This window comes from Ceratotherium simum, chromosome 33 (assembly GCF_057802395.1).
Source record: "Ceratotherium simum simum isolate JZ-2026a chromosome 33, ASM5780239v1, whole genome shotgun sequence".
In the NCBI taxonomy this organism is placed as follows: Eukaryota; Metazoa; Chordata; class Mammalia; order Perissodactyla; family Rhinocerotidae; genus Ceratotherium; species Ceratotherium simum.
The window spans coordinates 3,526,589-3,554,289 of record NC_141932.1 but is presented as its reverse complement, the minus strand read 5'-3'; the positions used below and the strand labels follow the sequence as shown (position 1 = coordinate 3,554,289).

Sequence of the window (27,701 nt, the reverse complement as noted above, 5' to 3'; positions counted from 1 at the left end):
AGCTGGAAGGAGAGAAGAAACAATCTTGGTGAAGGAGCTCAGGAGTGAAAATGTAGTCGGCAGAGTAACAGCCCCCAAGATGTCCACAGACTCATCTCCAGACCTGTGAATGTGTTATCTTGCATGGCGAAAGAACTTTGCAGGTGTAATTAAGGTGATGGGCCTTGAGATGAAGAGATCACCCTGGAGTATCCTAGTGGGCCTCATCTAACCACTTAAATCTTTAAAAGCAGAGACGCTTTCTGAGCTCGAGTCAGAGGGAGATGTGAGAGTGGACGAAAGGCACCAAGAGATGCCACACTGCTGGCTTCGAGATGCAGGAAGGAGACCATGAGCCAAGGAATGGGGCAGCCTTGGAAGCTGGAAAAGTTAAGGAAATGGATTCTTCTCTAGACCCTTCAGAAGGATTACAGCTCTGCTGCCACATTAATTTTAATTTAGGGAGACCATGTCACACTTCTGACTTACAAACTCTAAGAGAGTAAATTTCTGTTATGTAAAGCCACGAAGTTTGTGATAATTTTTTACAGCCACATTTTAAAGCCTTTATTACCATTACCAGTTCTTGTTCTGTGAATTAATGGCTCACAGCCTTTGCCCACCTTTGTTAGATTTTTTTTCCTCTATCAGACTTTCAAATTCATCTCTGGAAGTTTAAAAATACACTGGATATTAATCCTTTACTTGCCATATTTGTTGCAAATACTTTCTCCCAGATTTTCATGTGTCTTCATATTGTTTATTGCAAGTCTTATCATTCGGTTTTACATGCTTTTTAGTAAGCATTTTCTCTGTGGCTTCAGGATTTTTCAAAAATCCAAAAAAAAAAAAAAAAAAGAAGTCTCTAAGCAAACCTCCCTTATGACAGGATTACAAACATCAGCATATATTTCTGTTTAAAATAATGTTTTTATTTTTAAAAATGAGATAGTCAAACCATCTAGAATTTAATTTTGGAAAGAGTGTAACATAAAGTTCTAGATTTATTTCTTTCCAAATGGGTAACCTATTGTTCCTATGGAAGAGGGAATTCTTTTACGGCCTGACTGGAACACTCTATGCTTTTCTAGGATGCCCATTTATCTGGCCTTGACACTTGACCAAGGTAAGTGCGGCAAGATTTACAATGTGCTCACTCTGAGGTTTCTCTGTTCATTTCACTGATAAGGAATGTGATGCTCAGAAAGGACCCGTAACTAATCTGTGCTGTAACTGCGATGACAGCCACACGTCCAGACTGTGCATTTCCATCTGTAGTCATCTGCACACTCACAGCAACATAGATTCTGGTGGAGGGAGGAACCCACTCACACCCAACTTTTCCTAGAATGGTGCTGAGAAATCCAGAAAGTTTTTTTCTGGCATCCCAGTCCAATCTTATGCTAACAAGCATCGGGTCCCTAGGTGGTACCCAGAAACTGCCAGAGACTACAGGGGGAAGGGGTTTCCAATTACTCAGCTCTCTCTGATGTCTCAGTTCTATCCCTGTCTTGGCTCCATCCATTCCCACTGGGCTTTCAGGAGACTGTGTGGGAGACTGAAGGGGAAGATACAGAGAGAGGGAGAGAGATAGGATGTCCTTAGTCTCAGGGATATTTCTTGAGCAAGTGTTTGGATCCAAGACTTTGTACCTGGGTCTCCCTGGGATTTTTTTCTTCTTCTGTCCCAAGTTCTACAGCATCCCAAATCCTGCTTGTGTGTGGTTTCTACATGGAAGAAATAGAGGAAATTCCTAGATTCGACCCTGCTGGTAGCAGGTATGTGGCTGGGTGTGGGAGAATTGTGGGAGGTGGGTGTTCTTCCAGATACAGCTTTGTCTCTGCATCCACCCCTCCATCCACCCATCCATCCATCCGTCCATGCACCCATTCATCCTTCTATTCATCCATCCATCCATCCATCCATCCATCCCCTCATCCATTTTTCCACTCATCCATTCACTCATCCATCCATCCTTCCATTCGTCCATCCATCCAACCTTCTATCCATCCATTCTTTTCCTTCTACCTGAGATACTTCCCTCTCTCTCCTGGCCACGCTAATAGGGTCACTGTTTGTTCTCCCAACACTTCCTTCCATCACTTCCTTGGGAAGATTGCCTGTCCCTCAGATTGGAGCAGGGTCCTGATTACTGGTGTCAAAAACTCAGACCCCTGCGTTGCTCAGCAGGTAATACAGATGTGGGGGTTAGGTGAGTTTAAGACAATAAGGAGTAATGACACCTTTGAAAGTCCTGGAGACTGCACTGCCAAATGCCCCCTGGAATAACAATCTTTTACACCTAAATTCAATGAAATAAAAATATAATAAGTCTGGGCTCACTTTCTTATCTCTTAGCAATATTTATTTAACTTTTCTTTTTCTTTTTCCCCCTTTGGTGAGGAAGATTCGCCCTGAGCTAACATCTGTGCCAATCTTCCTATTTTGTATATGGGATGCTGCCACAGCATGGTTTGATGAGCAGTGTGTAGGTTCGTGCCTGAGATCTGAACCTGTGAACCCTGGGCCACTGAAGCAGAGCATGTGAACTCAACCACTACACCACCAGGCCAGCCCCCCCTAACTTTTCTTTAGGAAGCTTGTAGAGTTTTAAAATATTTTAATAGTGAGCTTTTGGGAAAGATGGCAGCATAGGCAGACTCTGAACTCACCTCCTCCCCCAGACACAGCCAATTTACAACTACTCATGGAAAAATTATCCCTGAGACAGAACTGAAAACTGGATAAGAGGAACTCCTGCAACAAAGGACAATCCTAATTGAGGTGGAAGAGGCAGAAACTCCCTTCTGGAGAGGAAAAACGCCACCTTCACAAGCCGCCAGCTTCACAGCCGCCCGGGAGCAGCCCAAAGGTACGCAGCCCTCCCTGGAGGCAAGGGGCCCTGAGCCGGGGAGTGCCTCCACTGTGGGCATTTTGTGGACCCAGCACAATCGAGGCGAGTGGCATAATATCTGACTTTTCCTGCTACTAAAACATTGGGGAGTACCCCCAGAAAACCTGGTTCACAAAGAAATTAAAACCGGCTCTTAAAGGGTCTGGGCGCAAACTCACCCTTTTCAGAAAGCATCTTAAAATCACCAGAAAGAAAGGCACATAGTGCTTTGGTGAAAAGAGACTCACCTGATAGGCCCTGTGTGCATCTCGGTGAGAAGTGAGACTTCTCCAGGGACTGGGACATTGGCGGCGGCCATTGTAGTGGCCTGGTGTGGGCATGCTGACACAGATGCCATTGGAGTTCTCCCTGGGGCCTGCTAGCCCAGGGTCTGCCCCACCCACTAGAGCGCCGATTTAATCCAGCTCAGCCAGGGCGGGCAACCCACCCTAGAGACTGGCCCCACCCAACAACAAGCCCTCAGGCATCTTGTGAGCCTGCATAGATTGGTGACTGGATTCTCTGCAGCCTGGCAACTGAGCCAACTTCAGCAGGGCAGGGCATGCACAAGGAGCGGGTGGAGAGTGTGGGGCAGTGGTGAAGTGTGTGGGGCTCCCGCCGTGGAGAGACTGGGTCCACTTGGGGAGGTCCGGGAGCACACACGGGGCAGGACTGTGTTGACTGTGTGTGTGGACCTGTGGGCAGCAGGGCTTGTCAGCTGCAGAAGACTTGTGCTTCTTGAAGACCCACATAGGGGGGTTGCCCCACCTTCCAAAGTCTGAAACAATTGGGTGCTCCTGTGCCTGAGGCCAGCCCCACCCAGCTGCAATCCTCAGAGAGCTAAGAGACCTAAAGGCTGGAGGCTTATAGTAATTGTAAGCCCCTGAGCCTAACAACCTGCCACGCTGGGGGCCTACTCACTTAAAAGAAATACTGCAACACAAGTGTGGTATTAGAACTTGCAGTCAACTGTGCTGGGGCTCCCCACACCTCATAAAGAGACTGAAGGGCCCACAACAACTACAAACAGCCGAGCATCACAACAGCTGACCAGGAGCATAACTCAGCCTACCTGGGCGCACACAGGGAGAGCAAACAGGCCACAACAGAAGGACACACGTAGCCAACGTGGGGGGTCACCCCTGGAACATTGAGAACTGAGGGAAGCACACTGCAGGCCTCCTAAGGCATCACTTGTATAAGGTCACCTATCCAAGAGCAGGAGACATAGCTGACCTACCTAATACATAGACACAAGCACAGGGAAAGAGGCAAAATGAGGAGGCAAAGGAATACATTCCAAGTAAGGGAACAGGACAAAACCCCAGAAAAGGAACTAAATGAAACAGAAATGAGCAACCTACCTGACAGAGAGTTCAAACTAAGAGTGTTGAGGATGCTCACTGATGTGGGGAGAAGAATAGATGAACTCAGTGAGAATGTCAACAAAGAAATGGAAGATATAAAAAAGAACCAATCAGAAATGAAGAATACGATACTGAAAATGAAAAATTCGCTAGAGGGACTCAAAAGCAGAGTAGAGGATACAGAAGAACAGATCTGCGAGCTAGATGAAAGACTAGAAGAAATTACCCAAGCTGAACAGGTAAAAGAGGAAAGAATTAAAAAGAGTGAGGACTAAGGGACCTCTGGGACAACATCAAGCGCACTAACACCCGTGTTATAGGTGTCTCGGAAGGAGAAGAGCGAGACAAAGGGGCAGAGAATCTATTTCAAGAAATAATAGATGAAAACTTCCCTAACCTAAGGAAGGAAACAGACATCCAGGTACAGGAAGCACAGAGAGCCCCAAACAAGATAAAACCAAAGAGGCCCACACCAAGACACATTATAATCAAAATGTCTAGAATTAAAGATAAAGAGAGAATCCTAAAAGCTGCCAGAGAATGACAAGTTACACACAAAGGAAACCCCATAAGGCTATCAGCTGACTTCTCAGCAGAAACCTTACAGGCTAGAAGAGAGTGGCACGATGTATTTAAAGTGCTAAAAGGAAAAAACTTACAGCCAAGAATACTCTACCCAGCAAGATTATCATTCAAAATGGAAAGAGACATCAAAAATTTCCCAGACAAGCAAAAATTAAAGGAGTTTGTCACCAAGAAACCTGTGCTACAAGAAATGTTAAAGGGACTGATTTAAGGGGAAAAGAGAAGACCACAAATAGGAAAAATTATCCATTTCCATGATAAGAGGGCAATGGATACAAATGCACAAAAAAGAGGTTAGACATGATATCGAAAACATAAAATGAGGGAGGAGGGGAGTTAAAGAGTAGAGCTTTCAGACAGAGGTCAAACTAAAGAGACCATCAATTCTGTATAGAAGGAGAAAGGAACAGAGAAGGACTACTAAAACACTGAGAAAAAAAGTTAAAAAATGGCAGTAAGTACATACTTATCAATAGCTACTGTAAACGTCAATTGACTAAATGACCCAATTAAAAAATACTGTATGATTTCCTTCATTAAGTAGTAGATAATAACAACAATAAAAAAACACATAGAGACAGATATTGGATTGGTGGTTACCAGAGGGGAAGGGGGGAGGGAGGAGTGTGAAAGGGATAATTCGGCACATGTGTGTGGTGATGGGTTGTAATTAGTATTTGGGTGGTGAACATGATGTAATCTATGCCGAAATAGAAGTATAATGATGTACACCTGAAATTTATACAATGTTATAAACCAATGTTACTGCAATAAACAAAAAATTAAAAAAAATCTGCTATGGGCACAAGAATGATGAATGGGGGAACAAGCAAGTGTACTTGCTATCCCTGGCTAAGGGCATGAATTTAGGTGTCAATTCCAAGTCCCATATGCTTTCAACTAAATCCTTCCAATAATAAAGGTTCATATCTCATGTGCTAGAATATTTTAATAGTAATCCTTGAGGTTTTTTTTTTTAGATCTGCAGAAAATTGCAAAGAGAGCACATATACTTGCCATCTATTTTGCACCCATCTTCCCTTTTTTAAACATCACTTTTGTTAAAATTAATGAACTTTCATTAAAATTTATGAACCAATATTCATACATTATTATTAACTAACGTCCTCACTTCATTTAGATTCCTTAGTTTTTACCCCGGGATCCCATCCAGGATGCTATATTTACTTATCATGTGTCTCTCAGCTCTGATAGTTTCTCAGATTTTCCTTACTTTTAAGGATCTTGAGAGTTTTGAAGATTACTGGAATTTTGTAGAATGTCCTTCAACTGGAATTTGTCTGTTGTTCTTCTCAGACTTATTATAGGAGCTAGGGGATTTTGGGAGGAAGACCACGGAGGTAAAGTGCCATTTTCATGACATCATTTCATGAGTAGGTAATGTCACCCAGACTTATCACTGTTAATGCTCACCTGCTCACCTGGCTAAGGTAGTATTTCAAGTTTCCCCATTATAAAGTTATTCTCCTCTCTCTTTCTAGAGTTTGAAATGATATATTTCTTGGTGATTTTTTTTCCTGCTCTGGTCTGCCTCCCATGCTAGACTTAGCCCCATAAAATTATGGTCAGAAGGAGGAATATGTGCTAGAAACAGGTGGTTTAATAAGCATGTCATGATGAGGAGCCAAGGGCAGGGCACTGTGACTGTCATTGAAGTGGAGACGGGAATTGAGGGAGTTGGGGTTGCAGAGGTTGATGGGAGGAGATGATGCAGGGCCTCTGGGTTCTACTCAGAGGAACAACATGAGATTAGAATTGTATTTTAGAAATATAGTTTTGGCTGGTGTGTGAAATGGTGGAATGGAAGGAGAGAAGAGAAGGCTGGAGTCTGGAACAGCAGTGGGCAAGCTGCAATGGAAAGTCAGATTAAAGATTAGAGTGGCCACCTGTGGAAATGGAGAGGCTCTGAGAGGATTGTGCAGAGCTGAAAGATGCTGATGAGATGAGATCCATAAGACAATGTTGCAAGATTGGATGTCAGGGAAGTGAGAAAGCCTGTTGTCTGGATGACTCCCAGATGTTTTGCTTGGTCAACTGGGAGAAGAGCGGTGCCACGATTGACGGGGGGAGACAGGTGGCAGCACTTGTGTGGAGCAGGTGGGAGAAGGTGGAGATGATTGTGCTTATTGGACCTGTTGAGCTGCTCGTGTTTGAGGGACATCCAGAAACCTTGAGATATCAAGAATTGGGCTTCATTCATGGGGTTCAGTTTGAGGGGTGAGAAATCCATTGGTGATTGACAGTGGAAAGTCTCAACTTTTAATCATGATAGTCATCAGTCCATAGCTGTGAATCCAACCCGATGTCATGCAACATGATGCATTTGGATCTGCTGCCTTCACACAAATTTCTAGCGTTTGTGGAGTGTTTGTTTTGCACTGAACACTGTTCTATGTAATTTGTATGTAATATCTCATTTCATCCTCATCCTGTTACATCATTACCCTATGATGCCGCCATTACTAGATCCATTGTGAAAATGATGAAAATAAGACATGGAGAAGTAAACCCTTGTCCAAGACGACTCAGCCAGTGAGTGGATGAGCTAAACTTTGTCCCCAGAAAGTCTGGCTTCCACCCCAGGCAGTCAACTCCTGCACTCTCCTGTCATTCAAACAACATCTGCTCCTTTCCAAGTTTTCGGCTTCTAGAAGATTATCCTACAGATGTGGCCACATGTGCAAAACAAGAGATGAATAGAACTATTTTCAAACACAATTTAAAAACAGTACTAGATTGTAACTCAAAAGATGGAAAACTATTCAAACATCTATAAATATTGGTCCAGGTAAAGAAATTATGGCTCGTGCATAAATAGGGATGGGTAAGGAAGTTGTCATATATCCATACAACACAGAAATCTAAAAGGAGAAGGAAATGTTTTTATACTTTTATGAATAGACTATCAATACATTGTTAAGTTTAAAAGTAGTCTGGAATGATTCATTTGGTGGAGGCAGTAAGTATGGTTGGAACAGTGGGTACACTACAGTGACCAAGAGAACAGTAGGTAGGCCACAATTTCTGAAAAACGGGGGACAATTTATATGTATAATTTTATCTCCTCCTTTGTCCTGACACCCAAATTGAATGCTGTCATTTGAAGGGGATGAGAGAGGACATGTGTGTACCTTGGATGAGGGAGGTTCTCTGTGAAGGAAGTACAGTGGGAACACAGCAAGGTCTTTGGACGTTCCAAGAGCAGTGGGAGCCCCTGGGTTGGTATAGGGAAAGGTAGGAGAGACTGTTTATTCAGCATCCAGGATCGAGTTGGCCAGTCTTCCGCCTCGCTGCTCTCCTCTCACTCAATCCCCCAATTCACCTCTCCACATGGTGGGGGCAATTCTTCCCATTTCCCAGATGAGGCGCTGAGACCATGAGCAGTGAAGGGACGTGGTGATGGTGACACTGGCTTCTGGAGCATGGCAACTCTTCCTGTAAGGGAGGTGCCATGATCAACACCCTTGGGACCCTTTTCCTTAAGGATCTTCAAATTCCTCATCAAGGACTAAAACCGGCACTGTCTGTATACCTTTCATACTCAGTTCCCCTGACATCTCACTGCAGGGTTTGAGGGTTTGTCTGTTGATTTATTTACATACTTGTCTATATCCTTTTCTCCACCCCTAACTGGAATCATTTTGAATTCAGGCACATTAACTTCTTTATGACTTGTCCCTCTGCCTAGAACAGACTCCTAGGAAATAGATAGTAAACATTCATTAAAGTAATGAATGAAAGAATGAATAGCAGGATTTGCTATTTTTCTTTTAGTTTTCCTTTGCTTCTGCACTTTGTTCTTTACATTATTTTAAATATCTGGCCTTATCCTGTGCTAAGAGATTTCACCTCTTGGGGATTATCCTAAGGAAATAATCTTACAACTGTGCAAAGATATATGTAAAATAATGCTTAAGAAAGGAATGTTTATTGTAAGAAAAAATGGAAATAATCTAAATGTTCAAAATGAGGGATTAATTACATGAACCATGACACAATTATCAGTGTTTTGGAATATGTCATAACTTGAAAGAAACAAATAAATCTTATTTATTACTATGGACTATGTCAGGGCTATCTCGATAAGAGAAAAAGCAGGTTAGAAAATAGAATGACATACATGTTTCTGTTTTGCTTCTTATGTGCACGTGTGTGTGTGTGTGTGTGTGTACATAGAAAAATATTTCAAATGAGTTATATTAAAAAAGTAAGAGTGGCTAAATCTGGTAATGGACTCGTGGGTTTTATTTTATTTTTTTTATCTTTGCAGTATTTCTATATCTGAAAATTTTGAACATAATTAGTTGAACATCGAGGATAATTTATAACACAGTTGCCTTAATTTATAGCTACAATGAGACAGAGTCTGTTCTCAGTGCTTCTTAAACATAGTTGCATGTAATCCTCCCAGCATCCCTGGGAGGAAGATTCTTTATTTCCATTTTCCAGATGAACTCAGGATCCTGAGTGGGTTTTCTGAGTTTGCACAGCTACTGAGACACAGCGCTACGATTTAAACCTGGACAAAAGTGACACCTGAGGTCTTACACAACACTATCTCCATTCTGGTGTTGTTTACACAAATCTGCACATGTGCTAAAACTCATAGGAGTGCAGAACAAAACCTTCAGCATTATATACATTAATTTAAAAATTAAGTCATTAATCTGAAGGATTAATAAATGAAGGGAGAAAGAGAGGAGCTGTCTGCATATCCCACACTTTAGAGGAAAGAGAAGAGAAGACTACTATGAGATCATTACTCATAAACTCAAATATCTATGGGGCCCAGCTGGATATATTAGTGGGTAAAGCAGGACAGGAGAGTAAGTTCCACAGCTTCACTAAGACAAGTGGCTGTCACAAGTCTCCAGTGTCCCAGAGACTGTGGTAAGTAAGCTGGAGAGAATCCTCATCTGAAGAAGGCAGGTCCCCATCCCAATCTCTAAATATTTCTAAATGTTTCCATTGCTAACAATTAAGCCAATAAGCACAAATGGAAGGCAAAGAATATACTAGTGTTACTTTTCCAATTTTCCTTTAGGCTATCAACTCCATGAGGGCTGATCCCGTTTCCCATGTTCTCCATCGTAATTCCTTTGCCTGGGACAGAGTCTGGACCTAGTTAGTAGCTGCTTAAAAATGTTGGTTGAATGAGTGAATGAATTCATTAAAGAAAAAATGAGTGACTCCATCCATAAATGGATTCATTTTGAATGACTCCTTTATAAATGAATGAATGAAGGAAGCCATTAACCAATATGTAAAAGAATTAATGAATGAATGACCGAATCCATCCAACAATCCATCAATCCACTAAACAGTGAATGGTTATATAATTGAATGAGTCAATGAGGGCTGCTGAATGGTAGAATATATTAAGCAACTTTCCCAGTGTTTGACATGGCCATTTTGGGGTAAAGGGGTAAGAATCTGGGCAGCAATGCCCAGGAACACATTAATGCTGGTGTCTGAAAAAGTCAAACCTTATCTATATAAGACGGCAGTTTCTGAACAACCCCTCAAGGTGATACATGTTTTTCCACCCAGCTAGAGTTTCAGAAGGAGCATGGACAGCCAGAACAGCACAGACGAGGTCACCTTCATTCTGCTTGGGCTCTCCCAGTACCCACAGGCCCAGACCATCTTCCTCTGCCTGCTCCTCAAGTCCTACATCATCACCCTTTGTGGGAACAGCCTCATCCTGCTCCTGATCTACTATGATCCCCAGCTCCAAATGCCCATGTACTTCTTCCTCAGCAACCTGTCCTTCCTGGACATGTGCTACACCACGTCCAGTGTGCCCCAGATGCTCATCAATTGCTTGGTGACCATCCCCATCATCTCGCTAGGACAGTGTTTGGCTCAGATGGCCGCAGAACTTTATATGGGTTATGTGGAATGTCTTCTGCTGGCTGCCATGGCCTGTGATCACTGTGTGGCCATTGTTGACCCCCTGCGCTACTCTGTGCACATGAGGCCCCAGCTGTGTGTCCTGTTGGCTGGGACTTCATGGACTGCAGCCTTCCTGCTGACTGTGGTCCCTGTGCTGATCATGCCATTGGAGTTCTGTGGTCCTCAGTTCATCAATCACATCTCATGTGAGCTCCTGGCCCTGCTCAAGCTTGCCTGCTCTGATCTGCAGTTCTACCACTTTCTTCTGGTGGGCACCAGTGCCCTGACACTGCTGGCTCCTTTTGCCTTCATCCTGGGCTCCTATCGAAGCATCCTGGTGGCCGTGCTTCAGATGCAGTCCACAGAGGGCTGTGATATGTGGATCATGCCTCACATTGGTGGTCCTCCTTTATGGCATGGCCATCTCCATGTATATGATGTCTCACGGCAAGACCATCCATGACCAAGACAAGATCATCTCCATCTCCTATAGCGTTCTCACCCCCATGATGAACCCCCTCATCTACAGCCTGTGGAAAAAGCACATGAAAGGGGCCTGCAAGAGGCTCATGGGGAAAAGGATTGATCTCTAAGATGTAGTGTTGAGGGGAGAAGAAATATATTAATATTCTGGATTGCCTCCTCTAGGCTGTGAACTGTGTTATTTCTTTGCCGCAGTTCTATGGAGGATGTGTTATGCACACTTACACTCAAATACATAAAAACTCATATTTTAAAAACTGGCTATACACTATTTCCTCTGAGGAAATGAAACAAGGGCAGTGTGTGTGTGTGTGTGTGAGAGAGAGGGAGAGAGGCAGAGAGAGACACAGAGACACACAGAGAGAGAGATGTGGACTAGAATGAGACTGTCCCAGAAATTCTCAATGACTGAAGGGGAAAAGGGATGAATAGATGGTGCCCTTCACATGTTGACCTACTCTTACAGCTGGTTTCAGGGCACAGAGGCCAGCCCCCAGCAAGAACTGACTGTAGCCTCATCTGCTGCCTCAGTAGCTCACTCTGGGAAGCCACAAATGGTGTGTGCATTTTAAAAATACTGGTATTCCTGCATTAGTGGCCCCTGCCAGCTTGCACTTTCCTGCCTGGGCAGTGTCTCTCTGTCAAGAGCTAAGAAAGACCTGGGATTTCACTCTAGATGTAAATGGTAGAAGATGCTGGTAGAAGGCAAGAGACTTCTGGGTCAGAGACAAAGGACTTTAGTACTCTGGCTAAAGAAGTATATAGTGCTTCGTGTTTTTTTTATATCAGTTCCCCATGCCATCCAAGTCCTAGAGGGATGACTGCAAAGAGCTTATGATGGATAACTGCAACAATGGGTTGCATTACGGGAGAGGCACACTGAGTTTGGAAAATATACGTCTTTCATAGTCAGTGGAAGCAAGTCTGCTCTTTCTCTGTGTAGAAGATGTGCCTTCAAGCTGCAGGGTTTCTCACTGCAAACACAAGGCTGAGAATTCTCCTTGGCAAAGAGTAGTCAGGTTTGCAGTCCTAGCATTCCCTTCAAGAATGTGCGGGGACATTCAGGATCCAGTGATGATTACTTCTCCCAACACCCTCCCTTCCCTCTGCAGTCTCTCTAGTGTGGCCCCATTTGCTAAAAGCAGAATATTGAATCATGTAGAGTGACTGACTAGCACAAGACCCACCACTAGACACTGAGGCAGCCAAGATGGAAACCAGTTCATCTGATGTGATGCCCCTTTGCAGCCTATCATTGCTGCATATTGCAAGTAAAAGGCTGGATATAAAGTCATCATCTGGCTGTGGTTCCCTTCTGTCCTGACCTGGATGACTGTAGACCATCCCCTACGAGAGAGGTGTCATAGTTTTCCATTTTGCAGAAGGTTGTGAAAATCATAATCATACTTAGCACGTTTAACTACTGCTGTGTACCAAACTCTCCAATTTACTTTGCTTCCATTTCTTCCTTATCCATAAGTTAGGTATTATGTCTATAGCAAAGATTGGTACTTTGCACCCAAAAAGCAGGCAAAAATTTCCCTGGTTCAGCCTTTGACTTGCCTTGCCCAGCCCCACCACTGTCTGAGATCTGTCCGTGGTTCTGAAATCACACTAAGATTGTGTACTCAATGACAGCTAAGGGAGGCAGGTGATGTTAAGTAACTTGTGCAAATGTGGCCTCAGAGCCACATTTATGGGATCAAGTGAGGTCAAGTTCCACTGTTTTATAAAGAAGAAGAAAAGGCCCCAACTGGGGGCATGATGTGTCTTCAGACACACATAATGTCTGGGTATGTATTCACCCCTTCACTCTGTGGTCACTTAACATACGCAGTGATAGGACCCATGCTGGGTGCTGAGGGAATAGAGCGTGTAGAGAATGAGAACATGTAGATAAGGCATCTGTGATTCCTGAATTCAAAGCACCTTACAGTCCATGATGTGTCTATGGCTCTATGGTGTGTGTGTAGGTAACACGCTGATGATTACAACATTCACATGCCTATTTCCTTAATTTTAGAGCAGTGCCTGTATATAAAATTGTGTTGATTGTTAAAAAATTGGCTTTGATGATCCTGAAAAATAATCATACTATTTTGAAGGACAGATGAGAAAAAAGAGGAAAAAGGACAATAGGGGAGAAAGAGTGAGAAACTCTGGTGGGAGAGAAAGTGAAAGAGTGGGCGAAAAGTACCTTCAGATCGAAAGAGATTCTAGGAGAGAAAGGGAGAAGCACATAGAGGAAGTCAGAGAGAGACCGAGAGTAGAAGAAACCTAGAGAGACACAGATACCACGGAAGTGAGTCAGAGAGACAATGAGAAATGAAACAGAGTGAGGGACAGAAAGCTGGTAGCAGGGAGACAAAGACATTTGGAAAGACTACAACAGAGAAAGACTAAGTAAAAAAGACAGAGATACAGAAACAAAGAGGGATGAGAAACTGAGAAGGGGGCAGGCAGAGAGAGAACTTCAGAGAAATGGATTGAGAGATATTTAAAGAGATCTGGGAAAAAGGAAAAGACAGAGGAGAAGGAAAGAGGGAAGTAATTACAAAAGACAAAGAAATAAGCAAGCTTTCCTCCCAGTCTGCCTTCAATTCTCACATCCAGAGAGGGTAGGCAGGGGTCCCAGAGGAGCCCAAGAGAGTCTGTGTTCTTGTGCCAAGGTCTCCCCACCAAAACCTCCTTGGTGGTGGCCAGTTAAGTTTCCTTGTGGGAGCCACGGGTGGTGCCCAAAGCCTTGGCCTGGGGTGCATGTTCAGAGCAGGGAGACTGGCAGTTGCTTCCTCCAGTCCCTTGTGACAAGGCTCTCCAAGGAACCACTTAGAACCCTTTAACTCTTCCTGTGATGAGGCCAGTTTGGACATCTTGCCACCCTCTCGGCTCCTGAGCCCCGGCACCAGGAATCTCAGACATACTGCCCACCCCTGGTCTTGGGGAACCATCTGACTGCCCTGCTATGGGGATGTGGAGCCTCGAAGCTGTCTTGTGGTGAAGGAGGAAGCAGGAGATTACTGGGTGGAGGTGAGTCTGTGGCGTGTCATGGATTCTTGAGGAGACCCACATGGAGGCAGTTTTGTGTGTCAGAGATCCCAATGTGCAAAATTACTTGTGTGAGAGTGTGTTTATGAGGGTGATTTTTCTCCTCAAAGACTTTCATGATCCAAAAGGCACACACCAGTTCTGCATGCACCTCTCCTGCATGGCCTCACCTGCACCCATGACTTCTGTTGGTTTTTAAATGCCAAGGGCTTTTGATCATCTCAAATCCCAGTCTCCATCCATCATCCCTCTCCTGAGCCCCAGAGTCATACATATAACTGCCTATTGGAGATACGATTTTTTTGGACGCCCCCCCAAAGCCCTAAAAACCAATAAGTTCAAGAGATCAGGTTGCCTTCCAAAATGTATTGGAGTATTAGCAGAGCAAGGATTCTTAGCTTCAGGTTCATTACATTCATCAAATTGTGAGCACAGCTGTGCATGCATAAGACCTGTGTTCACTTGGAGACTAGAGCCCACAATTTTTCTCCCATTGCTTCAGGTTTTGTAAATCAGATTCTGCCAATCTCCATGGTTGTCTAGCTCCTATATGGTCTGGGCAATGCCGGCCTCTCCAACCTCATCCATATCATCCTTCTCTTTACTCACAACACTTCAGCCACTGGCCTTCTGTTTGTTATACCAACCAAGCTTATTCCTGCCTCAGGACCTTTTCACTTGCTGCTTCTCTACCTTGGATGCTCTTTCCCCAGATCTTCACTTTGTGGATCCTCCTCATCTTCAGGACTTGACTCAAGTGTTACATTCACTGGCCTCTGCTTTAAAATAACCCACTTGCTGACCACATCCTATCATAATATACCCTAGTATTTCTTCCATAACCCATAGTGTCTCTGTGAAAACACAGGACTAACCAATTGTTTGTTTGTTGGTTGGTTATCTGTCTCCAGCACTGCAATATACATTCCATGAGAGGAGGGACATCATCTATGAGTTTCTCCAGTGAACCCCAAAACCCAGCACAGTCCCTAACATTTGTTTGGAAGGTGCTCAATAAATGCTTGAGGAGTGAACAGCAAGGCAGAAAGGTCTCTAGAAGCTGATGTATAGGTGGGAGGTGCTGGGGTGCCAGAAAGATATTCCAAAGTATGAAGGGTCTCGTAGGGGTGTTACGGAATTTCCACTTTATCCTGGAGGCCAAGGAGACACACTGAAGATTTTCAAGCATGGAAGGGACATGATACAATATGTTGCTCAGGAAAATCACTAGTATTGAATCTGGAGACAGGGAGACAAGACAGGTGGCCACTGCAGCAGACAAGACCAGAGGAGATGCTCCCAATGAGGTGAGGGATGGCTGAGGGATGGTCAGAAACCTTTCAGCATCATCTGTCTTTATTCTGAGATGAAAAAATTCAGCATTAATGAGAGTTATAGTCCCAGGCAATTTGAGAACCTTTCTTTGAGTTGTTGAAGAGAAATCCTGCTGAGTATTTTTTAAAAATGTCTCCCTTGGTCCTATCCTTCACAAATCTAAATATATTTAATTCTTTCAGTATTTTTCCTATAACATGGTTTCACAAAGCCTTGAACACACTGTTCTCTTCAAAGGGCCCAAGAATTGGTTCAGGGATCAATCACCTCTGACTTATAGGCGTTATGTTACGAATGGGATATTTTCCGGGGAAAGAGGTATGTCTCTTCCACACTCTCAAAAGGAGCCCTGATACAAAAGGGATTAAGAACAAATGTCATATAGTGGCTGGAGCTTGGCGTATAGGGAGAAAACAACATCAATAATGGCAATAGATTATAGTAGTAATAATCATGACAACAGCAATTATAATAGTCACATGCATAGGGCACTTTCCATGTGACAGGCAGTTTTCTTAGGGCTATGTGTATTAACATTTTTTGGATAAATGTTTTTTATTTATAAATCAAAATATTTAAACGGAACTGCATCCTTTTTTTATTCAAAAGAGTTTCTGATTCTGAGAGGTCTTATTGACTTTTAAGAAAATAGTACTAAGAGAAATCATAAGCATGAAACTCAACGTCTCACGGACTTTAAGACATCGATGTCATGTGAAATACATACAATTTAGTGAGAAACTAAATGACTATCAGACACTTTGTAATTAGAGATCTGATAGTCACAGACTGAAAATTGTCAGAAGTTAATTTGAGATTGTGTGCTCCAAGATTAGTTTAAAATGAGAATAAAGTTGATATTGTAGTAATCTGAAGAAACAACTTACCATTAGGGATTTTAACATATAGGTAGATCTGGAAATCCATCTAGGCCATGCTGAAGATAAATTAAATAACTCTAAAATGAAAGAAAGTGTGTCGATCTTGCTCATCATTATATCTCCAGCATCTAACACCAAATCCAGCCCATGAAGGGCAAACAAAATATATTTGTCGAATAAAGAGGAAAGCACACACAAACAGCAGCCCCCCCCACACACACATGCACGCATATTCTCTATGTAATGATTCTCTTTCTAAAAAGTCATAGCAAAGACCTCCAGCTGGCTTCTACAGTATTTTCAGCAGATCTAGACATACCTCTCTATAGACTCTAAATGCCCCATCCTTCCTCTCTTAGCAGTAATTTCAATTATCACACTACAGACTACCCAACAGACCAGATTCAGGTGTGCATTGGAACTCATTTTCCATCAATATAATAATCAGATGTAGGATTATAACGCCGTTATAACACTGTTTACTGAACTCATATAGTCTTCAAAAAGTTTGTGAGTTAGGTATAATAATTATCATCTTACAAATGAGGAAACTGAGGCATAGAGAGGCTACATCAGTATCCATGAACAAGGCAGAATATTTACAGAACAAATCAATTACAGAGACTCACACTCTCAACTACTATCCTCCATTTTTTAAACAAATATATATGGACACCTCTTCAATGAAGGCTCTAGGGTCAGCCCTGGGGATGTGGTCAGCTGAGAACAAGACCAACAAGGTCCCTGCAACTCTTGGAGGACGGGTGCCCTCTATTGACTTCCCAGGAGTGGTCTTTCTCTGGTGGAGGAACAGGCCAGATTTCTCATGTGTTCACGGCCTGCCCTGTGCTTGTCCATTCCAGGCCCTGGTGCTGAGAGAGGAGGAGTGGAGACCAGAGTCCTGAGCCTGGCTGTCTCCACAATGAACTGACATCAGCCACTGGTACTAAGGAGGGAGAAGAGGGGGAGAAGGAGGGAAAGGGAGGAGGGGGAAGCCAGAGAAAAAGTTGGGAAGGATGTTGAGGGATGAAGGAGAGAGAAAAGCAGGAAGTTGAGAGGAAAGAATGATGAGGCAGAAGGACAGCAAGAGGGGAAGTGAAGAAAGACATAATCAGAGAAAGAAAAATCTGTCGGGAGAGGGGGTAATTGAGAACTGCAGGGAACTATGACAGTGGTAGGGAGGGAAGGAAGGAAAAGGAAGAAGAGAGAAGACAGATGCATGAAAATAAGGGACAGCAGAGGGAAAATAAGGAGAAAAACATAGAGACAAATACAGCTGGAACGAAGGAAGAAAAAGGAAAAAGAGAAATAGAGACTAAGGAAGGAAAGGAAGGAAGAGAGAGTGAGAGGGAAAATGAAAGACCCAATTGGAGGATCCATAGCACGAGACATGGGAGTAAGCAGAGAAAATAAGACACAGAATAAATAGAAATGGAAACAAACTCTGGGATACAGAAGCAGAGAGGAAAGGAGAGAGAGAGAGAGAGAGAGAGAGAGAGAGAGAGAGAGAAATGAATGGATTGTGACAGACCCAGAGGAAACATAGGTGGGGGAAGAAGACAACCCCATAGGGGGGAGGGAAAGAGGAGCTGGGAGGAGAGAGACAGAGGAGGTGCTGACTGTGACCCTACCCTTGTGTGGGTGATGAAGCTCTTGGAGAAATTCGCTCTCCTCCCAACAAAATGGACAAACACAACTCATGATTTAATGTTGGGGGTTTGCAGACTCCTGAAGCACAGCCATGGACCTCAGAGTAACAGTGCTTGGCCCATGGTGTGGAAGAAGGAGCTTTCAGAAAGGGAGGAAGATGAGAGGAGAGTGGAGAAAGAAATGAAGGGAAAGCAGAAGAGGTGAAAAGAAGCTGGCAGAATGGGTGGACTGGGTGGTGTGTAAACAACCCCAGGGCTTATGTTGCTGATGGGGGTCATGATCCACTGGGGAGAATGGGCTCCTGTGGCCCCCGTGTACACACACAAACCCCTGCCACAGGGTGAGAGAGAGGGAGTGATAGAGACTAGGAAGAGAGAGGAAGACAGAAATGCAGGGGAATGGATAAGGGAAAAGAAAGGAACTAAAATAGGAGAGAGAGAGAGAAATGGAGAGAGAACAAAATGAGCTTTTACCAAATCTCCCAAGTAATTGATGAAGCAATTCTTATATACAAGACGTTACAGACAAGAGAAAAAGAGAGAATCCTATCTAGCTTATTTCAGGCATGGATAATTTTGATTGATAGCTGGTCAAAAGATTGATAGTTGATCTAACTTTTATCAGGCATGGATAATTTTGATCTGATAACTGGTTGAAAATAGTATAAGAAACATACTCTAAAAGTCTAATGAATATGAAAGAAAAAAATCTAAATAAACTTTTAATTAAACAAATCCATTATTCTATCAAAATATTTATGCAACATGAGACAATGAAAGTTATTCCAGGAATGCAAAGAAGAAATATTCAATATAACTGGAATGGCACAGAGAGGAAGGTTACTGGTTCCAAAGTGAGAATGTCTAGGTTTGAACCCCAACCTGAATGCTTGTGTGGTTATATTAACTTGGGCAAATTAGTTGACCTCTCTTTACCTCAGTTTTCTCATATATAAGATAGTAATAAGAGGAAAATAGTAACAATAACATAAAAACACTAAAAAGAAAACTTACCTCATTGAGTATTTGTGAGGATGAAATTTATTCATCCATGTAAAAGCTCTTAAAGTATTTCCTAGGACACAATTGGTGCTGAAAAATTATTAGATACAATAGCAGAATGTGTATCAGTGTACAGCCATGCATCACTTAACAACAGGGATACATTCTGAGAAAGGCATTGTTAGGTGATTTTGTCGTTGTGTGAACATCATAGAGTGTACTTACACAAACCTAGATGGTATAGCCTACCACACACTTAGGCTGTATGGTACAAATCTTACGGGACCACCATCGTTTATATGGTCTGTTGTTGACAAAAACGTCGTTATGTGGTGCATGACTGTAATTCACATTAACAGAATGAAGAATAATGCATGATAATTAAAAACAATTAATGACAGAAAAGTATTAGATATAATACTGCATTTACTCATGATTCAAATAAACAAATATCTTAATAGATTAGAAGAAAGGGTGACTTTCTTTAACCTGATAAGGGTTGAAAGAAAAGGCACCAGGAAACATTAGCTGAATCCTTATGAAGGGCAGGAGTAAGGCACGAATGCCTGCTATCATCACCATCACTCAACACTGTCCTCGAGTTCTCAGCCAATGCAATAAGACAAGACAAGGAAATGAGAGGAACATGGATTCAAAAGGCAGAGAGAGAAGGAGGGAAGAACAAGTTGGATGTGATGGTTAAAAGCCTAGGCTAGCAGTCAGGCACGGCTTGGTTTGGCGTTTTGCTCATTTCTTCCTCTGTTTGACATTAACAAAAGATATGTCTCAGAATTTGTTTCCTCGTGTGTAAAATGGGAAAAATAATAATATGACTTTTCCTGGAATGAATAAGTTAATGCGTACACAGTGCTTAGAGGAGTGTCTGGCCCACACACGGTGCTCAAACAATGGTAGCTGCTGGTATTATCACTGTGAAACAGAAATCAAGATGTGGAGACAGAGAAATATGAGATAAAAGGCAGAGGAGAGAGGGAACCAGGAGCATTAGAAATGACAGGAAGACCAGGTAGGGTGAAGGGTGTGGGAAGACAGATGGAGAAATCAGAGAGAGGAGAGGAATAAAAACATGGTAACGTGCACAAGGCACTGTGCTGGGTGTATCCACTCATGCAACCTTCCCAATCCTGTGAGTTGAATTTTGTGATCATTATTTTATTTATTTTTTAAATTATTTTATTGAGGTCACATTGGTTTATAACATTGTGTAAATTTCAGGTGTACATTATTACATATCAGTTTCTGTATAGACTGCATCGTGTTCACCACCAAAAGTGTGGTTTCCTTCCATCACCATACACATGTGCCCTTTTACCCCTTTCACCCTCCCTCTGCCCTCTTCCCCTCTGGTAACCATCAATCTGTTCTCCTTATCTATGTGTTTGTTTGTTTATCTTGTACATATGAGTAAAATCATATGATGTTTCTCTTTTTCTGTCTGACATTTCACTTAGCATAGTACCCTCAAGGTCCGTGCATGTTGTCACAAATGGCATGATTTTGTCTTTTTTAATGGCTGAGTAGTATTCCATTGTGTATATATACCACATCTTTTTTATCCATTCATCCATTAATGGGCACTTGGAGTACTTCTATGTCTTGGTTATAGTGGATAATGCCATAATGAACATAGGGATGCATAAATCTTTTTGCGTTAGTGATTTCATGTTCTTTGCATAAATACCCAGTAGTGGGATTGCTGGATCATATGGTAGTTCTATTTTTAATTTTTTGAGAAATCTCCGTACTGTTTTCCATAGTGCCTGCACCAGTTTGCATTCCCACCAGCATACACTGATTGTCATTTTAAGAGAGAGAAAAGTCATGTTCACAAAGATCTGGAGTTAGCTTCCAAAAGTCACACAGCTGGCAAACAGCAGAGACGAAGTTGAGGCAGAGGAAGGGAGTGCAAGAGGAAAAATCTATTGCAAAAGGAAGGGGAAAGAGAATGGAGAGGTTGAGAGGACTAGAGAGATGGGGGGTGGGGAGGAAGGGAGAGAGAGGAAGGAAGAGAGGGAGACAGAGAGAGAAATAGCAAGAGAGGAAAGAGAGAGAGAAAGAAAACAAAGAGACAGAGGAAAAGAATCAGTGCCAACACCCACAGCCCCAGAAGTGGCTACCTCTGTGAGTGGAGCCTCACAGCTGCGTTTCTTCCCCAGGATGGACCCGGCCGCCTGGAATGAGATGGGGACCTCCGACTTCGTGCTGCTGGGGCTGTGGGCCCCGCCACCCCTGCGGCCCCTGCTATGGGCGGCCCTCCTGGCGGCGTATCTGGCCACAGTACTGGGCAACGGCACCCTGGGGGGGCTGATCGCACTGGACCAGCGGCTGCACTGGCCCATGTGCCGCCTGCTCGCCCCCCTGGCGCTGCTGGGCACCGCGTATGTGAGCACCACGCTCTCACAGGTGCTGGTGCACGTGACGGCGCGCCGAGCCACCCTCTCCCCGGCGCGCTGCGGGGCCCAGCTCTTCCTGGGGATCTCCCTGGGCAGCTGCGAGGCCATTCTCCTGGCTGCCATGGCGCTGGACCGCTGCCTGGCCGTGTGCCAGCCCCTGCGCTACGCGGCGATCATGACGCCCGCGCGTTGTGCCCCCCTGGCCACCACCGCGTGGCGCTGGGCTTCCTGTTGTCGGTGCCCAACGCCGCGGCTGCGCTGCGCCTGCCCTTCTGCCCGGGAGGCCCCCGGTCGACCACTTCCCCTGCGAGCTGCCCGCGGTGCTGAAGACAGCGTGTGCGGACACCGCCGCCGATCACGTGCTGGTCTACGGCTTGGGCACGCCCATCCTCCTGGTGCCCTTGGCCTTCATCCTCGCCTCCTACGCCTTGATTCTGGCGGCCGTGGGCCAGCTGCCTTCTGCCAAGAGCCGCCTGAAGGCACTGTCCACCTGCAGCTCGCACCTGGCCGTGGTGGGTCTCTTCTACGGCACGGTGACCGCCACGTACCTGCGCCCCCGGGGCTCCAGCGCCCTCCCCGCCAAGCGCCACAAGCTGGTGGCTGTTTTCTATCTCGTCATCACGCCCGTCCTGAACCCGCTCATCTACAGCCTTCGGAACCGCGAGGTGAATGCGGCCGCCGCCACGCCCTTGCCCGGCTCCAGGGGTCGCGCGCTGTGCTGAGCTGACCCGGGGAGGCTGGAAACACAGCTGGAAGCTCCCGCCCAGCTCTGACACTTAGCCCTGTGATCTTGTACACATCCCTCTAGCTCTCTGAATCCCCGTGCACCTTTTAGTGCCTTCTGTCTCCCTGAATCTCTGTGCAGAGGTCAGGGGCCACCAGCATTTTCTGTAAAGGGCCAGATAGTAACTATTTTCAGCTTTGCCAGCTATGTGCTCTCTGTTGCAACTGCTCAGCTCTGCCATTGTAGCCTGGAAGCAGCCATATATGATACATGAATGAGTGAGTGTGGCTGTGCTCCAAAGAAACCCTTTATTTAGGTACACTGAAATTTAAATTTTATGTAATGCTCACATGTCACAACATATTCTTCTTTTGATTTTCTTTTCAACCATTTAATAACATGATAACTGTTTTTAGCTTGAGGGCCATAAACACCAGGCAAAAGGCCATAGTTCTCGGACCCCTGGTGTAGGACAAAAGATTGTCCCAATAGCATCATTGTCAGGATGAAGTGAATAAGATATGCCAGGCATGGACCTTCATGGTTCTTTTGGCCCCCAGTACAGTGTAGGATAGTCATTGGCACCCAGATACAATGGGCTGCACTTTATAGAGTTTGTATGGGCCAAGCGTCTCTATAAGGGCTTTACGTGCTGTAACTCAAGCCGCAGAATAACTTATGAGGTTGATAGTATTGTGACTCTCATTAGACACATCTAAGGGGTGAGAAAACAAAGGCGCCTATAAACGAGGTAACACATATGGCAAGTGGTGAGTGATAGTCAAGTGCAGGCAGTCAGGTTCCAGAGCCGTTTGCAACAACATAGATGGACCTGGAGGGCATTATGCTAAGTGAAATGAGCCACACAGAGAAAGACAAATGCTGTACAATCTTATTTATATGTGGAATCTAAAATTAATATGGATAGGGACATGGACATAGAGATAGACATACAGATACATCAACATGGAGGTGACATAGATATAGATATAGAAATGGATATGGATGTAAGTAGAGAGAAAGGGATGAAGATGTAGGTATAGACACAGACACAGACACGGGTGTAACTTGACTTATTCTTATGTCCTGAGAAGCTGATATTCTCTCCTCTATTCCATTTTTAATGCTGTTTGTGACTTACTAAACTGATTAACACTTCGTAAAACACTTAAACAGGTATCTGGCATAAAATAGGCATTCAACAAGTGACAACAGTCATTCACTTACTCATTCATACACTTTACAAACATATATTGAGCACTCGCAATATGATGAGAACTATTGCAGGCGCTGGAGATGACGCTCTGTGGGTAGGCATGCAGTAATAGGGGTACTAGTGAGCGTTTATTCATGGCATGGAGGGAACCAGGCATTGTGCTAATCACTTAGAAGCATGATTTATTTTGATCATCGCATGCACACACAATATTAGGAGGTACATACTATTTTCATGCCCCATTTACAGAAGAGAAAACTGAAGGTCATGGTGTTCAAACCCTTTTCCCAAGCAAGCAAGTGGGGAAAAATTGTGGAGCGCGGACACCCAACCACTCTCGTCAATATCTGGTATTATCATTTTCTACAATAAGGGGCTTAAAATGGCTATCTTTACTTTTGTGACTGAAGCATGGCAGCCATGGAGGAAAGAGCACAAATCATAAGCACAGAGCTTATTTCCGCCCCCCTGACATAACCAGCAGGGGTATGGGGAAGTGTGGTGAGGGTGGGGAGTTGAGCAGGGGCAAACTTCAGGGGTCCTCGAATGCCGGGGTGAAGATTGTGGATTTCTTATGTGGTGAAGGGGGATCAGACAGAATCTAGCCCCTCTGGGACATCCTGGAGGCAGGAGGTCAGAAGGACCATGGGATGGAGAAGCCCAGGAAGAGGGAATGTGGTGGGGACCACAGCCTCCAGGGAAGCAGAGGCTCCACACTCCCCAGCTTCCTCTGCCCTCACGTGGGGCATACAGGCATAATGAATGGAATTCTCTGTGGATTGAGTCCTCAGGGCTCTCATCCCGTGGCTAGAGCCAAAGATTGAAATTTCTGGTTCCTGTGATTCCAGTCAGCCCCAGGAGCTCCTGGATCAAAGGGATAGTCAGAGCTTTGTCCTCAGCTCCAGACAGACCAAGCAGGAGAAGGTAAGTGGGTCCTTCATGAAAAGCAAGGGCTCCAGGCTGTGAGGGGAAGAGGAGTCTGGGGTTCTGTCAGACTGTGTGATGCTGGGACAGCCAACGTCCCTCTCCAGACAATGACAATAATTTGTAACAGTGAGTCACGGTGTTGTCATTCTTTGATGGTGATGATGATGGTGGTGATGATGGTGATGATGATGATGGTGGTAATGGTGATGAAGCTGGTGGTGGTGGGAGTAGTGATGAGACGGTGGTGATGAGGTTGGTGATTATTGCTAACAGTAACTGAATGCTTACTGTGTCCCAAGGCTTGTGCATGATCTCAATGAATTCTCACAACAGTCTTATGGAACAGACACCATTATTATCATCAGTTTGTAGGCAAGGAAACAGAGGTTCAGAGAGGTTTATTAAGTCACACGCTAGTAGGTGGTAGAGTTTGGGTTTAAGTTTCCATCTGCTGGGCTTTAAGGCGGCTCCCTGAAATATTTGGGGGCGCCTGCCCTTTGCCAGGCCTTTCTCCTCCCACCAGCCCTGAGCCATAGGTATTGTTACCTCTCTTTTGCAGATGAGGGAATGGAGACCTCATCAAGGTTAAGCCCCTTGCCCAGGGCTGCACAGCTGCTCTGAGCTCTCACTCTGGGCTATTCTCACCCCAGTATTTGGTGGGATAGTTGAGCTCTAACTCCATCCCCCATAGCAAGCATTCCACCATTAATGCTGTTTGCATTAAACCTCTGTTTAGGAGAGTAACTTCAAGGTAGACGGTTCCTTTCCTGTCCAGAGGTGAGCACCCTAGGTGAGTCTGGGGCTGCATGGAAGGTGCTGGGTCATTAATGGAGGTGGTTGTCATTCTGCATCATATGCTCAGGTCATCCCTAACATGGCCAGGGAAGCCCTTGAATATGAGACTGAGGGTGTGGACCGCCTCCTGGGAAACAACAGTGAATCATTTTGGCCAAGGTTTGGACATTGGCTGACATGTTGCCCCTATGAGCTGTGGGGACCAGGGCAAGTTATTTAACATTCGAGTCTTGGTTCCCAGCACTGTTACATGGGGATGATAGTACCTAGGACTGTGGTGAAGACTCAGTGCATTAGTAACATGCTTTAAACAATGCCTGGTACAAAATAAGTCTTGTATAAGTGCTTGGCATGTATAATATTGAGTCCCTCTCTTTCCCTCTCTGGGCATGACTGCTAGCCCTAACAGTTATCTGTGTCATTCCCAAGAGGGTAAAGAAAATGGCAGGGATTTCATGGGAGGAGAGTGTGGATACAATGAATGCTGGACAGAGTGGAGATGGGAAGGCTGCTGGGGAGGCTGCAGCAATGGTCCAGGAGGTGACCCATTAGTGGATCCTGAAATCAATTTATCCCAGGGTTTCTCAGCCTCGGTTCTGCTGACGTTGGGGGTAGAATCATTCTGTGCTCTTGGGGGGCTATCCTGTGCACTGTAGGCTGTCAGCAGCCTTCCTGTCTTCTACCCACCACCGGAGGAAGAGAATTTCTAAAAAGATGTGTGAACGTTCAACTAAAACTGTCAGGCATTATTGTATTAAAAAGAAAACCAAGAGTCCAGTTGCAGCAGGAAGAAGTTCCAATGGCACTGCCCTGCTTTCCCCCCAAGAGTTATTGGAGCTTTCTATAGATCTGAGAGATAGCGCCCCCAGACAGGAATTTGATAAACTGCTGAGTCCTTTATACAAACAGATATAATTTACGAGCTGCCATAGATTTTTCCCACCCTCCAGTGTTTTGTTACTTTTTGCAATGTTGTAAAACAATGTTTCTCATCCTTAAATGTAGCTCAAACAAAAGGAGGTCCTAGTGCGCATTTCTTCTTCAATAAAAAACAATGTCCATAGTGGTGTTTCTCAAATTTCTTTTGACAATGAGAACTAGGAAGAAATATAGTTTACTTTGTGGATAAACACACACACAACTGAAACAAAAGTTTCATGAAACATTCTCACCCTTCTTATACACCATGATCTCATTTAAAAAAAATCTACTCTACTCATTAAAAGAATGCGTCACATACTCTTAAACTTATTTCATGATCTGCTTGTGGGTCACAGCCCACATTTTGGAAAGCACTGTTCTGTGGCACAGAATGGATCTGTGTTCCCTGGGTGTCAGGTAATTTAAGAAGTGAGAAAGTGTAGCATGAAGCAGCACTGTGCCCTGATGTGCAACCTGTTCTTAGTTTAGTGAGTCCAGCTGGCAAAGCAAATTATGATTAAAACTCACTCCATAAATGCATCCTTGAACCTGGCAAGCCCCAGCCAGGGTGGAGAGGTGAACGTGGATTTAAGGAACATGGGGTTTCGTTGCTCCACATGGCTCTGAATCCAGTCCTGCCGGTGAATTTCATAAAGAGTCAATGATATCAGACTTGATAGTGTTTAATTTTGCAGTAACGAATGAATACATTCTCTTAATAAAACTTAAAAAGGATAAGTCTAAAGTTCCCCTTGATTTTTACCTCCAATTGCAGTCCTCACCCTTGAGGTAACCTCCATGATTAGTTTGGTGAGTGTCCTTCCCTATGTTGTCTGTGCATTTATATACCTATATACGAGCCTGAAGAAAAATACACAATTTCCCTCTGGATGGCTCTTTTTCATAAGTTATGTCATACCATCCCTCTCATCCCACAACTTGCTTTTTTTTTGCATAATACTTCCTGAATATCTTCCACTTCATTGTATCCAGACAGCATTCCTTTTTAACAGCTGCATAATATTCCATGTGGATCTGCCATAATTCCGCCACCTTCGAATAACTTCCCACTGCACTTAGAATAAGATAAACAAGATCCAAATCCCTCATCATGGCCATCATTCTGAAGAGGAGCATGACATAATCTGATTTATTTATTTATTTTTAAAAAAGATCACCTGGGCTGCCTTTGAGTTGTTAGATGAAGTGCTAAGTGCTTTAGCAGGATTCTTTCAAGCAATCCTCCAAGTGGAGGAAATCCTGCTATCACCATTTCACAGATAAGAAAACAGGTTTGGAGGTGATGACACCTGTCTGAGTTTACCCAGCTCTCGCGTGGCAGGGCTGGGAAGAAGCCCAAGTTCTCATCACTCAAGACCCTCTCCTGCCTCCTAATATCACTGTATCGTACTTTCTCATTTACTGGCCATGTCTCTCCTGCTAGCTGGTGTTTTTCTTTTCAAACTGCAGGTCATGACCTATTAGTGGATCCTGAAATCAGTTAAATCAGGGCTTCTCAGCCTCTGTTCTTAGGATCATTCTGGGAGTCAGAGGGGGTGCTGTCGTGTG

The 27,701-nt window shown here is 44.2% G+C and overlaps 2 protein-coding genes across 2 annotated transcripts; both read left to right on the top strand.

Annotated features, from left to right (window-relative positions):
• The first annotated feature begins 10,414 nt into the window (after positions 1-10,414).
• LOC101400552 (olfactory receptor 13H1-like) lies at positions 10,415-11,333 on the top strand. The gene is given in 2 exon segments (XM_014794230.1): positions 10,415-11,109; positions 11,111-11,333. Coding segments are annotated over 2 exon segments (918 nt in total).
• Positions 11,334-21,313: 9,980 nt separating this feature from the next.
• LOC101400823 (olfactory receptor 2W3-like) lies at positions 21,314-22,271 on the top strand. The gene is made up of 2 exons (XM_004439222.2): positions 21,314-21,786; positions 21,833-22,271. Exons 1-2 carry the CDS (start codon positions 21,314-21,316, stop codon positions 22,269-22,271), a joined length of 912 nt encoding a protein of 303 aa, XP_004439279.2.
• Positions 22,272-27,701: the final 5,430 nt, after the last annotated feature.